The 15,075-nt window shown below is 43.9% G+C and overlaps 1 protein-coding gene across 2 annotated transcripts; it reads right to left on the reverse strand.

The window, feature by feature from the left end:
* Positions 1-2,838: 2,838 nt before the first annotated feature.
* Positions 2,839-13,550, reverse strand: otud7b (OTU deubiquitinase 7B). Of its 2 annotated transcripts, none has more exons than XM_054621892.1 (11): positions 13,460-13,550; positions 12,536-12,706; positions 12,145-12,375; positions 11,169-11,270; positions 10,633-10,760; positions 8,285-8,391; positions 7,787-7,914; positions 7,128-7,277; positions 6,224-6,338; positions 5,284-5,362; positions 2,839-4,374 (listed from the first exon to the last, which is right to left on the reverse strand). In XM_054621892.1, the coding sequence occupies exons 1-11, from the start codon at positions 13,542-13,544 to the stop codon at positions 2,893-2,895; spliced, it is 2,778 nt and encodes a 925-aa protein (XP_054477867.1). In that variant the 5' UTR covers positions 13,545-13,550; the 3' UTR covers positions 2,839-2,892. The 2 variants fall into 2 exon arrangements, with proteins under 2 accessions (XP_054477867.1, XP_054477866.1); XM_054621891.1 differs by having other exon boundaries at positions 6,224-6,341.
* Between the last annotated feature and the right edge of the window lie 1,525 nt (positions 13,551-15,075).

Below are 15,075 nucleotides of genomic sequence, written 5' to 3' on the forward strand. Positions count from 1 at the left end.
AAACAGGCATCACCTTCCCACAGTAAGAGAACACTGGGTTTTGTCTGAGTTAAACTGTTAGTGCACGGACACGGGTCAACACACGTAAACACAGCAAATGCACGTTTTTTGTGTTTTGTTTTTTTGGGAAATAGCATGATTTAAGTGTTTTATTGTCATTAAAACTCTAGTGTTACTTTAAAATGCACAGCAAAATGAACTCCCTTCTTCCTTAACCAGCTTTCGCATCACAGAAAATACTGTATTACAGTGTAGCATAGTGTTGAATCAGCACTACCCAAAATGCTGCCCCTAATATTTTGGTTATTATTACTTGTAGTTTTGAGTATAGGTCGCGAGGTTTAAACTCCAAACGCAGAGTTTAAAAAAACAAAAAGAAAACAAGACTGCCCTCAACTGGGCAAGGCAGTGAATTGCATACTAAATTGTGCTTTTCTAGACTTAATGCCAAAGAACGGATTCCTCAACATGAGTCACACTACTTCAAAAGAAAGACCCCCCCCCATGGCTTATTAAAGGGGAAATAATTAAGTATTTAAGTAGTCGTTTTGACATTAAAACAGCCTTAAATCTGAATATTTTAATAAGGAAGACTCGAACTTAACATTAGCCGGTATCAACTCGTTGATATAACTAACTGAATAGAATAATGGCATAATCGCAATAGCTTCAACACGATTTAGTAATTATTATAATTTGTTACATTGTGGGGCAGTAGTAGTAGTAGTAGTAGTAGTAGTAGTAGTAGTAGTAGTAGTAGAGACTGCAGGAAATGAGGCAAGCAGTGAATACTCAACGTACAAACAGGACTGCGATGCCACGAGAACGAATGCTGAAAAAGGCAACTAGGAAACTGAGTTAGACGGTGACGCCGGCACCAAAACGCTGTAGCTCTACAGTAACGAAATCCTTTTCGAGAAAACCCCCCCTCCGGCCCGTGCCCCTGATTTCTATCATGAACATAGGTGGCAGTGTCTGCAGAGATGAACAAAAGACAACAGTCAGGCCACTTCAAAAACAGTAAAAAGTTTTGTATCTACGGACATCAGGAAAGTGCTTGAAATTGTGCAAAAAAGAGAAGAAGAACGCAACTGGATTTTTGTCGGGACGAATGTCAGAAATTGAGAACCGGCCTTTAGTAGAATGTCAGTTTGCAGTGATATTGAAAACCAATGAGCATTAAGATGTCTCGTGAGGAAGGAAACCCTCAACGTTTGACCTTTCGTGCGATTGCATGAAACACGTGTCACATTTCTCAACCACCAGACGGCATGTCATTTCAAAGTTTTTCAGAATCATAACCTGTTACCACAATTTGTCAATACCGTGAGAATATTATTGTGTATCAACATCCAACTAAAGACGCATGCGTCCCTTTGCATGGTGCAAACAGAAATTGGAGACAATTGTCACAACTGCAGACCGTTTGTGTTGACCAAGTTTATGTCACTTATTTAGTAACAAATGGGTTCATTTACTTGTCAAATTACCCCCCAAAAACGTGTTGCATTTGAATGATTTAACTTTGAAAGGATGTTACGCATATGTGCAGGATGTCTCCAAAAACTGTTGTGCTATGTGACATTTTGACTTTGTAGTGTGTAGTATTGCATGGCTGTGTTGGGCCACAATAAATAAATGCCTCAACGGCAACTATTGTTACAGACAGAAGAATAACCAACTGAGAAAGACAAACATTGAGACAAAACGTCTGGAATACTCTGGATCAGGCTCTAGGATCAGTATCCCACCGTGGGGCTGTGTCGACGTGTTGCTGTGTCGTCTTTGTTCAACAATGCCTGGTTAATAAACTGACCAATTGCATTCAAATCTTCCAACAGGTTGACCTCTTTAATAAATCCAATTTATAGCTTTATAAGTAGTGTTTTGCCAAAAAGGATAACAGTGCAGAGCAGTTGTATTTGATGCATGGACATTTATGTGTTTGCATTCTGTAATAGTAGCACCACAGCAGCCCACAGAACGCTTCATCTTTAGCATGGCGCGGTAGTTTTCAAATTCGCATTGTGCAAATATGGACCAGCGAAAAAAAAAGCAATTCCACGAGGATTCATTCTGCTGTTTCCCGAGGTACGCGTGACGCAAGCATCTAGGAACAGTAGTGTAAAAATCTGCGTAACACTGAAATCAACCGAACCAGAACTGACTTCACAATGCTCAAACATCCCTTAATTAACCATCCAGACATGGTCACCGACCACATATGGACTGGTGACACTCTTGTGTTTGTGCTTGCGTCTCTGTGTTTGTGGTAGTGTGAGTCTGACTTAGTGTTTCTGTGTGCGTGTGCTGTATATATGTGTGTTGATGAGTGTTTTGTATGGCGCTTGCCGTATACATTCTCTCCACTAGGAGGAGACAGTAGCAAGGCGTGAAACTGATAAAGGAGGAGAGCCTGCAGCTCGCTCACACACACACACACACACACACACACACACACACACACACACACACACACACACACACACACACACACACACACACACACACACACACACACACACACACACACACACACACACACACACACACACACACACACACACGACGCCTGCATAAGAGCCACAGCAAAATGTAACAGAAGTGCAGTAAGTTAATTCTATGGTCTAACATGTGACCCCAGCAGCGAGAATCCACCCTGTTTATTCTGTAGTCATGACGACGCTCTGACACTTTCTGAGGTCGTCTATTCCAACAGGAAGTGACACGGCTAAAAAAAAAAAAAAAAAAAAAAAAAGAAGGGAGGGAGCTGGTTGTGCCTTTCTCTTGTTCATTCAGAGGCTGATGCTCCAGCCGTTTCTTTTTTTGTTTTTTGTTTTTTTTAAACTGAAAAAGGCCACTCAATCAAATTCAAGCCATAGCAAGGTTCATTCAGAACCTATGGATGGCTAGTTCTGGCTCCCTCTTCTTCAGCTCTTCCCGGTAGCAGTAGGAGCAGTAGTTGCCCGTCTCGGGGTGTCCGTAGTAGGTGCAGTTGGGTGTCCGACAGCGGCTGGACTGCAGACCGCCGGCGCTGCCCAGCGAGTAGTGTCTGACCGGGGGTTGCCCGCTCCGAGAGTCTAAGTTGGAGCGCATGTCCCGGAAGCCGTTGGTGTAACTCCCTCCCGCAGGTTCAGCCCCAGGGTAGTCTGGGGGGTCGAACTCGGGGGGGTACGAGGGCGCCAGGCGAGAGGGGCTCAGGGAGGCGGGGCCTTGTGAGTTATTGTACTGGGGATGGGAGGGAGCCTGCGTTGCGGGGCAGTGCCGGGGAAGGGTGGCGTAAGAGGGGAGGCCCGGGTAGGAGGTTGCCGGGGAACCGCCGGCTAGCTGGCGCCGGGTGTCCATGTAGCCGTGCATGTGAAGGTGCTGGGTGAGGGGGGTTGCGACAGGAGTCTGGTCGATGAAGGAGGGCCGGGGGATGGGCACGACTCCAGAGTACATGGAGGGGCTCAGAGGAGAGGGCTTGAGCTGGTTGAAGGAAGGCGGCGCGTCCTCCGTCAGCTCCTCTTTGGCCTCATAAGGCCGGTAGCTCAGGTCCGTTCCGGCTACCGTCTCCTTCTTAGGCGGCTGGATGCCGTTGGTGACGCCCTTCCTCTCCGCGTCGCGCCGCTGCTGTTCCTGCTCGGCACGAAAGCGCTCCTCTGCGTCGGCCAGGTACCGCTGGATCATCTCCTCCTGGAAGGGCTGCCGGTTGCTGGTGGTGAGAAGGCTGGCGAAGATTAACTTCCTCTCCCCTTGCATGGCGGCTCGCAGGATGCCCAGGCTGACCTTGACGTCGGCGCTGTACTTGTAGTTCTCGCTCTCGGTGCTGCTCCCGCCGCTGCTGCTCATGCTGCTCCCCGTTCCGTTGAGGCGCTCGCTACCTGAGGAGGGGGAGCCTTTCCCAGAATCCTCTGAGGCGTGGGCTGAGGGCGAGCTATCCTTGCTGCCCTTCCTCCCCCTAAACGAGCCCTTCTTCTTCTCCACACCGTCCTGCTTGGCACCTCCAGCTCCGGCGTTCTTTCCCGTCATCAGCCCGCCCACGTTCTTCTTCAGCTTGCTGCCCAGGCTTTTGCCAAAACTGCCGAGCTTATTGGCCACAGAGTCCGCCCTCTTTTTGTCTTTATCCTTGTCCTTGTCCTTCTTGGTTTTGTCCTTCCCCACTGTTCCTGTCCCCGCCCCGGCCGACCCACTGCTGGAGGAACTAGATGAGGAGGAGGAGCTGTTCTTGGCCAAGGACCCACCTCCGTTGACCGTGGATGCTGTTGTTGTGTCTCCGTTGCCATTGGAGCTGCTGCTGACGGACTCCTTATCCGACTCTCCTGAGTCAGGAGGCGTCCGGGCATCCTCTCCTGCTGACGCTGTGGGAGACTCTGGTTGGGCCAGAGGTGCTTGCTGTAAAAGTAAACAAAGCAGAAACACAAGCTAGTGAAAAAGTGCTGTCGGGAAAATGACATCAGGTCCCAATCCTCTGACCGTATCACAATGGAAATATTTATAATATTCATAAGAAATGGAAAAAAAAGTCACGTTCTGGCTAAACTCTAGCAGTACAGCAGATGTCCATTAGGTATTGTGGGGGAAAAGGAATGCGAAAAAGAGTGATTCATAGAGCTGTTTTTTGCAGACCAATGCAAAAACACAAAAGCCTTTTCATATCTGCAAACATGTCATGGAAGCTCTAAAATCAACGATGCTGCATTTGGAAAAGTCATGACCTCCACGATGACGCACGGTTCTGATGTCAAACAAGAAGCGCTTACAGAACGCTCCGTCCCTCCGCTATAATACCCACCACACAGTTATCCTCTGGTAGCACTTCTAATCAGAACAATCCCTTTAAAATGATAGGTCAATACAGGGTTTCCTGTTGTCTGGGGGGCCAGTCCCCTGCAGCTTAACTATGAAACTGCTATAAAACTAGTCATTTCAAGCTCCTTGCTGCTAGTGTGTGGCACACAAGAAGAGCTTTGTCACAGTATTTGTGCTGCAGGACTTTATGACCTGAATGACCCAGTGTGGTTTGTTTTTAACATACGCTCTGTGTAGCAGCCAAAGGACAGCTTGTCTGATGGAAGAGTAAACTAGTATTACCACCATGCGGTTGTACGCCTCTGCCAACCAGTCACGGTGCAGTTAACATCCATGTCTGTGCAGAATTTCATCAAATTGCAAAAAGCAGCTTGGGTAGAAACGAGGTTATCCGCTAAAAAGTTGTGGTGGACCCTGGCGGCTTTATAAAACCTCCCCGCTGTAGAGGAGCAAACATGGCCTCTTGATGGACGCGTGGACTTTCATCTTTACCTCACAGGGCAGGGGCAGCCAGGTGACCGTCATGTAGCTGTGTAACATCTGGAGCTTGGCCTCCAAAGAAAGAGCCACGCTGGGTGAAAAGGAGAAGGAGAGAGAGGAATGAGTCACAGCTCGGTGAGAGGAGATAAAAAAAAAAACACTTTTGAGCTCCAGTGTCCTACTAATGAAAACATTCGATTAATGTTGATGTTTTGCAAGTTGATGATGTTATCTCTCATGTTCTAGCTGTTAGAGAGTATTGGACAACAGTCAGGGAGCTGGATTTCTAAACCACGGTACCAGAGGAAATACATCCCAAACAATATGCAGAGGAAGAAACATACTACAAGAAATAACTCATTTACAAAAGAGTGTATTCAGTTTTACATAAACCTAGCTGCTTCCAGGGATAGCAGCTAACTTGATGTAATAAAACTGAATGATTTGGATGCTGCTTTTCAACAGTCACTGGCCATTTGGCTCGGAATTACGCAGTAAATAGCAAATGCACTAAAAGCATCTTGCGGTTGTGCATTCTTGTTCTGCACTAGAATTAACTCAATGACCTTTTTCCAAACAATATGAGGCAGCCACTTGTGTAATATCATCTCTGTCCACCATCTCATCTGAGTAAGACATCCACAGTGTCATCGACTGACGTGGATGGTTATTTTTACCGAGCTGCTATTTTGGCGTCTCCTTCCCCGGGTCCATTCATAGAAGGTATTTAGAGCTAATCTTATTGTCACTGGCACTGGAGTGTCGCTAATCTGGAGTCAGGGGTCAATCCCTGCACACTGACACTGTGTGCTATAGGGACAGCTGTCCATAAAACGCATACAAGATGAATCATTTGCATCCTAATAAAGACATTTGTAATACGTTTGACCCCGATATAAATAGCTGGATGTACATACATATGCGAGGTGTTTTTTTTAGAAGGAGACCCTACCTTGCCAGCATCACGTTGTCTGTGTCATCCTTGCCCCACTCCCAGTCTTTCCCAGGGTCCACAGCGAAGTGCAGAGGCAACATTTTGTGCTCCGAGTCGGTTAGAGGGATCACAACTGCTGGTAGAGATGGAGAGAAGAAGTATTCTTAGAAAAAAGATCAAACGTTTGAATCCAGCACAGGATCGTCTGCAGACAGGAAATACTTCTGAGTGCAATCAATTCTTTCACTTTCTATTTTGGAATTTAGTCTGCGGCGTCTGACCGATATTGTCTTTGGATGATATTTATAGACTGGTAAACAGTTCGATGTCTGGGCCATGTCTCGAATTTTGATGATACACTTATAATTTGTGCAAAAACTTTAGTGTGAGCACTAGTACTCAGTGTTTTTCTTCAAAATTCTATTCTGTAAAAGGTGAAAACATAAGAAAACAGCCTTTACACCAATGTAGTTATCTGGAGTATATATTTTTTTTTACGACAAATCTTTGACTTTATCCGTCAAACTTTCATAAAAAAAACTAAAAAAATCATCTACTTTAACACTGGAAAGGAGGTCGTTTGCTTGCTTGGTGTTGAACTGGAGAGATCACTGGATATACTCAAAAGCCCACAGGCTATTAGTCACTATTCTTAAATAAACCACTAAGGTCAATATATAAAAAAAGACTGACCCCTCAAGCAAAGGCGCCAAACTGTGAAGTGGGTCTAACTACAATGTACTGTCAGAAAACTCTAGCTCGAAACCTTACACACATTAACGTATGAAAACTACAAAAGTGTACATCCATATCGATGTTTTAAAATGTCAACAGATTACTAGGAGGGCTGCAAAAAGAAACAAAACAAAAAAAGTTAGTCATTATTCACATGTTAATAAAGATGAATGAGGCAGAGCATTACCTTGGTCTTTGGAACTGTCCCTCTGCTCCATGGAGACCAGGGCAGAGAAGTGCGCCTGGTCGTATGCCAGGACGAGGGGCGAGCGGTGGCACTTGGCAGCTGGCACCTCCAGCGGTAGGTAGATGCCTCCGAACGGGATGGGAGCAAAGGCTGGGGAAAAGAGTATCGAGGACATTAAACATCCGGGAAAAAAAAAAAAAAAAAAAAAAAGAGGACCTCAGCACTGTTTCCTGGCGATACGGCACACTGGGAGGATTTGAGCCAAAACTGTAATCTCAATAAATCAAACCGGTACTTCTCTAGTTGGAGGTGTATTTATATATTATTCTCATTTGTGTTGCAATCATTCCATAACTAGATGTTCTCACCTCTGATATCAGTAAAATGTGTGTATGCGATCAACAATAGGTCACACAGTATTTGTCAATAGTTCATATTGTTTGTTTTACCCAGCTTGAGATACCAGATGGGTGGCGCTTACTTCCTTTGAACAACTCATGAGTGACAAGTCATCAGCCATTGACGACTTAATCAAGAATGTTTTATTCAAAAATTCTAGGTACAATGGGGGAGGAGTTTTATGATGAAATTCTCAACATTATTATGAAATATTAAAGAAAGTGATGCATTAGCAATGTGAGGCTTCTGGGCCTATTTACCCTCTCCTCCCGAGTCCCTCAGCATGGTGTCGGCCACCACCACTATGGGTCTCCTGAGGACGTGGGCCAAGACAAAGACGTGGAACTCCTCTAAACTCTCGTACACCGGTTCGTCTGAGGACTCCGCCCTGAAGACGACAGAGACACAATTGTTTATACTGTGGGGAGGGGATTAGAAAATGGTTTCCTTATGACTAATAATAACGAAAGAATGCGAATTGTAGACGTTTTGTTGGGCCACAAACAGAAAATTCATAACCGTATGAAGGCGAAACCACACCGAGAGTTGGAGTTTGTATTGCGGAGCGTCGTCAGTATATCTAACCCTTTTGAACTTAAGCCTGCTACAATAAACAGCAGATTGACTAAAACCAGGGCAAGCCGCCCAGTTCTGACTGTGAGCGCCGTTGTTTTGTTTTCATGAATAAAAACATGAGTGTGACTAAAGTGTGCGTCGGGGCTAACAGTCCCCGCATTGTCCGAGCCGGGCCTCCTCACCCGTTGGTGCCGTTGGTGCTGTAGTGTATTCTGGGCTCACTGGAGGCAAGCTTCAACAGTTCATTCCACTCTTTCTGCCACTCCTCCTCCGTGTACACCAGACCGGACTGAGGAGAAAGGAAGGACACACACACACACACACACACACACACACACACACATTTGTCATTTAGAGAGGGAGTGTCAAATGTCACAAAAGCATGCACTGACGTTATGGCGTCTTACCACAAGGTTACATGCTGACAATTGAGGAAAGAATCTAACTCAAATCCTCTGTCGGTCACAACAAAACCCTCACAAATATCCATATATGGACAGTTTTATGTTTTATTCCTCACACTCAATGTTTTTAATCCCCTTCAAGGCACATTCAGGAAATAAAACATCCCAGCGCAGCCGCAGTCCTCTACCGCTGGCCTCTGTGCAGCTCCACCAGAGCAATTTTGGTTTCAGTGATTTGCTAAAAGGACACCTCTGTGGTGGCCGTTGAACATGAGGCAGTCATTCGTGTGGCATCTCATCCGCGGGTGTCTGCACGCTGTCTGCAACCACTTTGGAAAACATACTCAGTGTGCTGCTACGCTTGCTTGATTTGGGAGAAGAGTCATTGTATTCTGTGACAAAACAAACAAAAAAAAGCCTCTGAAGAGTGTGGAAGTGAAGCGGAGTGCATGAACAACTCAAACAGTCTCTCTCTGATAAAGAGTACCAATAGTAAGGTGGAGATACCGTCGCTTTAAGATAATAATGTTCAACAGCAGGGCGATGATAACGATAAAACAATCTTAAATCCACTTTATATTTGATAAGGTCAGCGGCATGTTGTCAAGGCTGCTGACGAAGAGGCAAAAAGGGACTATCAGCTGACAATTAAATGCGAGGTTGTTTACCAGGAGAAGATTTAAATCCTGCCAAACCTGTTGTGCAAACTTTTAAATGTTTTGTTGTTACAGCAGTTGTATTGCCTCTACCAACACTCACTGGTCACTATAATCGTAGGTACAGCTGTACAATCTAAGGAAATCCAGTACAACTGTTATACCATAAAGTCTACTTTTATAAAAAACCTATAATGTTCAGTTTTATTTTGTTTGTTTATTTTTTGACCCAATCACAAAGGAGTTAATTTAACTGAAGGGCGAGTTATTTGTTTAATGAGGTTTTTATATTAATCTGTAGCTTTACCAGTGGTGTTCTTTATGTATTAAAATCCAAACATTCAAATTTCTGGTTTTGCGTTAAAAATGCTATTTTCAGAAGCCCTTCTAAAAACCTTTTCCCCGTGTTAACCTGGTGTAGGTTCCTGCATGATGTCATTTCTGACAATGTCAACAAAAACTGAACACTGTAAGCTTTGTACAGGTCGAACTTTATGTCACTTATGGCTCCTCCTCCCTGACTCAACGACACCTGAAGCACACGCCCCCCTGACCGCAGTTAAGGTGAGGGCGCTCAGCAGCTGATGAAAGCCGACCACAAATTCACTCTTGTTTTGAAACAGAGCTTTGAACGCTTGCCGTTTTGCCTCGCTATACTTGTGTTGTTCTGCGTCTATGTCTGCTTTTGGTTTTTTCCAGCTTCCTCTTGGATGGCACCTGGTTGCTACGTTTTTGCAGAGGTTGACGCCCAGAAATGTTCTGAACACAGATAAATAATAATAAACAGAGAGAGGACAGGGACTCTGCAGATACAAACACCACCACACGCTTCTGATGGGTCATAAGTGATGTTTGAGAGGGATTTTTCTTATATGAATGTTTTATAGGAAAATCATACTCATTTTGACAGTTATCATCTTCACAGGCCTGATAATCAAAAATATCTAGATCTACCAATATTTGCAGCACAGCTACAGATTTACTCCAGGCATGAAAAGCCTGACTTTGTGGTAGTAAACCAAATTTACCCAGTATTTGCCCATAAATCTAGGCTTTAGTTATTATAGACACCCACTGGAAATAACTCAGAATTTGAGTTTACAGCAACCCAACGTTGTCCTGCCTGTGTCTGGTGTTTGTTTACCGTTGCCACTGTGTTTTGAGCAACAGTAAACAACAGCAGAGAGCGAGGATTCCATGGAACACAGAAAACTAATGAACAATAGTGAGCTGTGTGCTTTTGGCATTTCAAATGTTCTTTTGCAGAAGTGTGAGCAGCTGCAGGCAGACATGCTGGTATAAAAAGCATGTGGAGGCTTATACTTATTTATTTGTGCCCCTTTTGGTCAAATTAGTCAAACAAGCAACATTCTGAAGTCCACGAGCTCCTCCAAGCTTTTAGACTACCACTCCCCCTCATACAGTCATCACAAAGTGGACCCAGAGTAATGTGCAGCCTCTATAACAGACCTCTTTGTTCTGCTGGGTCTGCTGCCACCTCCACCTGCGCTTCAGTGCCTCTCGCTCCAACCCGTGGTCCATCAGCGCGTAGAGGGACTTCCGTAGCATCAGGTCCCGGTCGTGAAAACCCCACATACCTGCATTTAAAAAAACAAAAAAAAACATGTTTAAAAAGACACAAATTATTAGCTTATTGAAAGACCAGAAAAATGAACTGTAAACCAACGAATGAAAAGCTGAACGTGTAGCCAGCTTTTGCCTTCGAACCTATGAGTATCTTGTTTTAAAAGCAGAGGTTAAGCACATGAATATGACTTTCCCATCTACTATCCAGGAGCATAAAAAGGGGCTTGAACAATGGCTGCACATTAGTCAGGACATTATTAATTTCCTAAGTGGGCCACAGAGACTAAGTGAATGTGCACTGCAACATTGTAAAATGCAATTAGCGCTTAAACCAACAGTGAAGCTCTCTTAATGAATTCTAATGGAGTGTGAACCTGCACGGTACTGGGGTCTTGTTTGAAAAGGTCTGTGATACTAACCGAGCGAGGCGGCGTGTAACAGGCAATTTCCGTCTCCACTTGTTGCCAGAGGCAGCAGATTCTGACAGTTAGAAACCACTTTAGTCCACCAGTTCAGTCGCCCTGCAGGCATGTGGGGAAACAAAAACTTAGCTCACCTGTTTGTTATACAAATATGGCGCTGCATTATTCCAAAACAGTTGCTGTTGTTTTTATCAAATAGAGAAAAGAAAAAAAAAAAAAGAAGTTTGGGAAGAAGATCGTATTTGTATTAAAAACTACTTTTCTGGAAAATAAGATGTAGAACATAGAATACAGTTTTGCTTTTGATATTTGTAATGAAATATGAAATTTGTCATTTGATAGGTTTCCAACAAAAGAAGGTATTCTCTGCTTATTAATTTAAAACCTGGGTAAACTAGATAAAAAAAATTATACAACCGAAAAAGAAGCCCAGTGTTAACTCCAAAATGCAAAATTGTAAAATCTAGCGATAAAGTCTGCAAGTTACATTACATTACATTATATATATATTAAAAAAAAAAATCTAAAATACATTACCCGACCTAGCTTTAATTACGATATGAATGTGGAAAAACCTCTACACTCAAAAAATGTGGTAGATATGACCATAAAGCAGACATGTGCTAATGGTGCTAATAACACTAATGATGGCTCTATTGTATGGTTAGCCAGGATGCACGATATCAGGACCATGAAACCTAAGCAGCTAAATGGAATTCAGCCATTATTAACTATATTATTTACACCTGTGCTTTTACTACTGTTGCATGTCAACATGTGTGTGTATAAAAAGGATCTTCTGTTGTGTGCTAAGGTTGAAGCTTTACAGTGATGTGAATCCACTATAAATCTATCAGTGTAGGAGTTCTGTATCTAGAGAGAAGGCGAGAAAAGCAGCTCTTTTTTTCCTAACCAGTGAGCACGCAAATGTCTGTTTATCTACGATGTGGTTTTTGTGATCAGTTCTTCTCACCAGCATGCTCCAAGGCCACCATCATGGACTGCTCGATCAGATCCCTCTCGATGAAGCCACGGAACTCGTCCCGGTACACGGTGAGGTCTGGTAGTTGGAAAGTGCAGAGGGGCGTGTCCAGGAGGGGCTCAGTGCTGCTCCCTCCAGTGCTCGAGACGTGAGAGCGCGCCAGCGACACGATGGTGGAGCTGGCGTGGGAAATGCCCCTCGACAGGCGCTTTTCTGTAGCAGCTAAAGGACAATGGCAGAGGATGTAGAGGAAAGGAGATTTCTAAGTTTAAAAAAAAAAATACATTAGCTATTACTGGTTAAAGTCTGGGAACTGCTTTCGGGCGCTTCAAACCAGTGGTGTTCTCATTTAACAGCGAGCCCGGCACTTTAATGGCCTCACCTTGCACCACCTCATCTTGGCGGTGGAGTAAAGGCCGCCCCACCCTGGCCATCTCCTTTTCGAGCGGCGGATACGTCCTGTTCTCTGCCAACGAATACGTCAGGTTCCCAGCATGCACCTGTCGTAGCTGCTCAAAGTCACTGAGGGCAGCGGTGAAATCCCAGTTCTTGCCTACAGACAGAGAGAGAGGGATAGAAACCACACCTGTCTGAGACACCAGGTCCAACATGATAACCTGAATCTAGTTTCTACGTCAAAGCAAAGGACACGTCTTTAATTAGTTTAAATATTGACCTCAAGTCAACTCAGCTAATAACTGTCTTGTCTTATGTGAAGGCCATTGGCGAGAGTAGATATCAGAATTTGGAGCGTGTCTCGTCTCGCTGCTTTTTTCACTGCATTGCATTACATTTTTTAACCCGTATACTTATCTGCAGCTTGTGTTGCTGCTAGGCAACAGGAGCCCTGTTGACTCCAGATATACCTTCCTTCTGTTGGTGGATGATAGCCTAATTAACAGTAACAAGCCTGAAGCACTGACTGAGACAGCGGTCAATCTGGCTGCCGCTCAGAAGATCACCAGCTGTCAACTTCACACACACCCCCCCCTTTCTTAGCTGAATTGTATAAGAGATTTGAGCAGCAAAGAATAAATTAAAGGATAGAAAATGTTACTTAATTGAACATCAACGTAACTGATTTGACAAAAAGTTTAATTTATTAATTTTATTTTATTTAATAAAGAAAGATTGGACCAAAAAAACAAGTATTTACTGTGTTGCACTTTCACAGAACAATGTGATAATTGCATAAATGAATATACTTAGTGACTTGGGACCCACTGTATCATCCCACAAAAATAGCAGTGATTAGGAAATTCATAAAAATGTTTCCCGTCTATGACTCTAAAACTCTGCAACTCACCCTCTAGCAGGTCTCTGGCCAATCCTGGTTCAGCTCCAGTGGAACGGACAAAGTCGGACAGGACTGCGTCCATATCCACGGTCATGTGATCATGAATTCACCAGGTTGCGGGGGTTGTATCCGGGCAGAAAAAAAACCAAACTAAACAAAAACCCAAAAACAAAACACGGCCACCCTGGCAGGACGGCAAGGGGAAGGGGTGAGGGGGAGCGGTCCTCTCGGCCTGGTGCTACTCTAGCAGCCTCCCCTGGAAAGAGAACAGAGATAAAATAAGGTTAAACCTGCAGAAACACATCTGAAGTCAGCTGAATGGGAGGCAGGGTGATATAACGATCAAATGCTTTTGAACTTGACACCTTCACAGTCAAGACAAAAAGACGCAGAACGCAAAGTCTCACAAACGGTTTGCTCATATTTGCATTGAAACCTTTGAAAAAAACAAATAACCACACGTGTAGCGTAGCTGATTTACTGGCATGTGACGTTTGTCGTATGAGCAGCGACACTGTGTGGTTTCTGTCTTCATCCTGTTATTGTTTTTTTAATAAGCCGTTTCGGATTCAGAAGTCATGACTGTTTCAAACTCTAGACTTGAGACCAGTGTGCATGATTAGCGCCTTCAGATAAGACCTGTTGAATATGTAAACAGACAAGATTTATTTATTTTTTCCTGCCAGAGAAAAAAAAGGTCATTAAAGGTCGGCGCAGAAACACCACATGAAAGAGAAAGCAAAGGAAGTGTTCAGCAAACAGCCAAGATTAATTGTGTTTTCCCCTGCAAGTCTATCGGAGATTAGTCACATCACAAACTGATATCAAATGCCAATATTTGCTTGTTTTTGTGCTGTCAAAATCTGGATTTTTGCTTATCAGAGCGTCATAATCAACAGTGATTCTAGATGTCAATTAAAGTACAATGGGTTAGGTAAGGAAATGGACCTCAAAGTCAAATTTGTTCGAGCGGTGTGATATCTGGAAACAGAACTCCTTCAAAGAGCCCCCCCCTTTCCAAATCAATCAGACGATTTTACTCTTCAGATTTCAACGGCAGATCTGAAAAGGACCCGCATCAGTTGGGCGCCGAAATCGATACGGAAACATTATCAAGGCCGAGAGGGAAAAGGAGAGTCAGCATGATTGGGCCGTTGAGTTGACACAAAGGATGTGGAGGGCAGTCGATGCACGGTCCAAACAAAAAAAAGGGCAGGCATCAAAGTAGCTCCGGATAAAAAAGATGCACTTTTGGGTCCAAGTTAAGGATAAAAGCCTTTAAATTACCAGGAAAGGTATTCTGAGCGTGCATACACTTTTTCCAGCAGCACTTTGAACGATTTAATTCGGACAGTTACAGGCCTTGTTCTGTAATGGTTGTCCTTCTACAGCACTTTGCTTGTATTTTTTTTTTTTAGAACGTTTCAAACATCTGGTATATGATAAATCTTGCTGATCAATGCAGGTCAAAAATACATTTCATTTCTTCATGTTAGGGCTGCAACACTAGATGCAAATCCTAGCTACAGTCTGCTATTCTTACTGGACATTGTAAGCCAGTTCATCAATCGCTACAATCAGTTTTGTAGATGTAAAGAATAAATTGTGCGACGCGTAGTCATCGC

Source organism: Anoplopoma fimbria, chromosome 20 (genome assembly GCF_027596085.1).
Source record: "Anoplopoma fimbria isolate UVic2021 breed Golden Eagle Sablefish chromosome 20, Afim_UVic_2022, whole genome shotgun sequence".
Classification (NCBI taxonomy): domain Eukaryota; kingdom Metazoa; phylum Chordata; class Actinopteri; order Perciformes; family Anoplopomatidae; genus Anoplopoma; species Anoplopoma fimbria.

What these genes read in the sequence shown, in the direction of transcription:
- otud7b (XM_054621891.1), bottom strand. Translation starts at nt 13,544, where the DNA reads ATGACCGTGGATATGGACGCAGTCCTGTCCGACTTTGTCCGTTCCACT. An exon ending in CCAAGATGAGGTGGTGCAAG is followed by an intron (nt 12,376 to 12,535) that starts GTGAGGCCATTA and finishes ATTGTCCTTTAG; the next exon opens with CTGCTACAGAAAAGCGCCTG. An exon ending in AGACCCAGCAGAACAAAGAG is followed by an intron (nt 8,392 to 10,632) that starts GTCTGTTATAGA and finishes CTTTCTCCTCAG; the next exon opens with TCCGGTCTGGTGTACACGGA.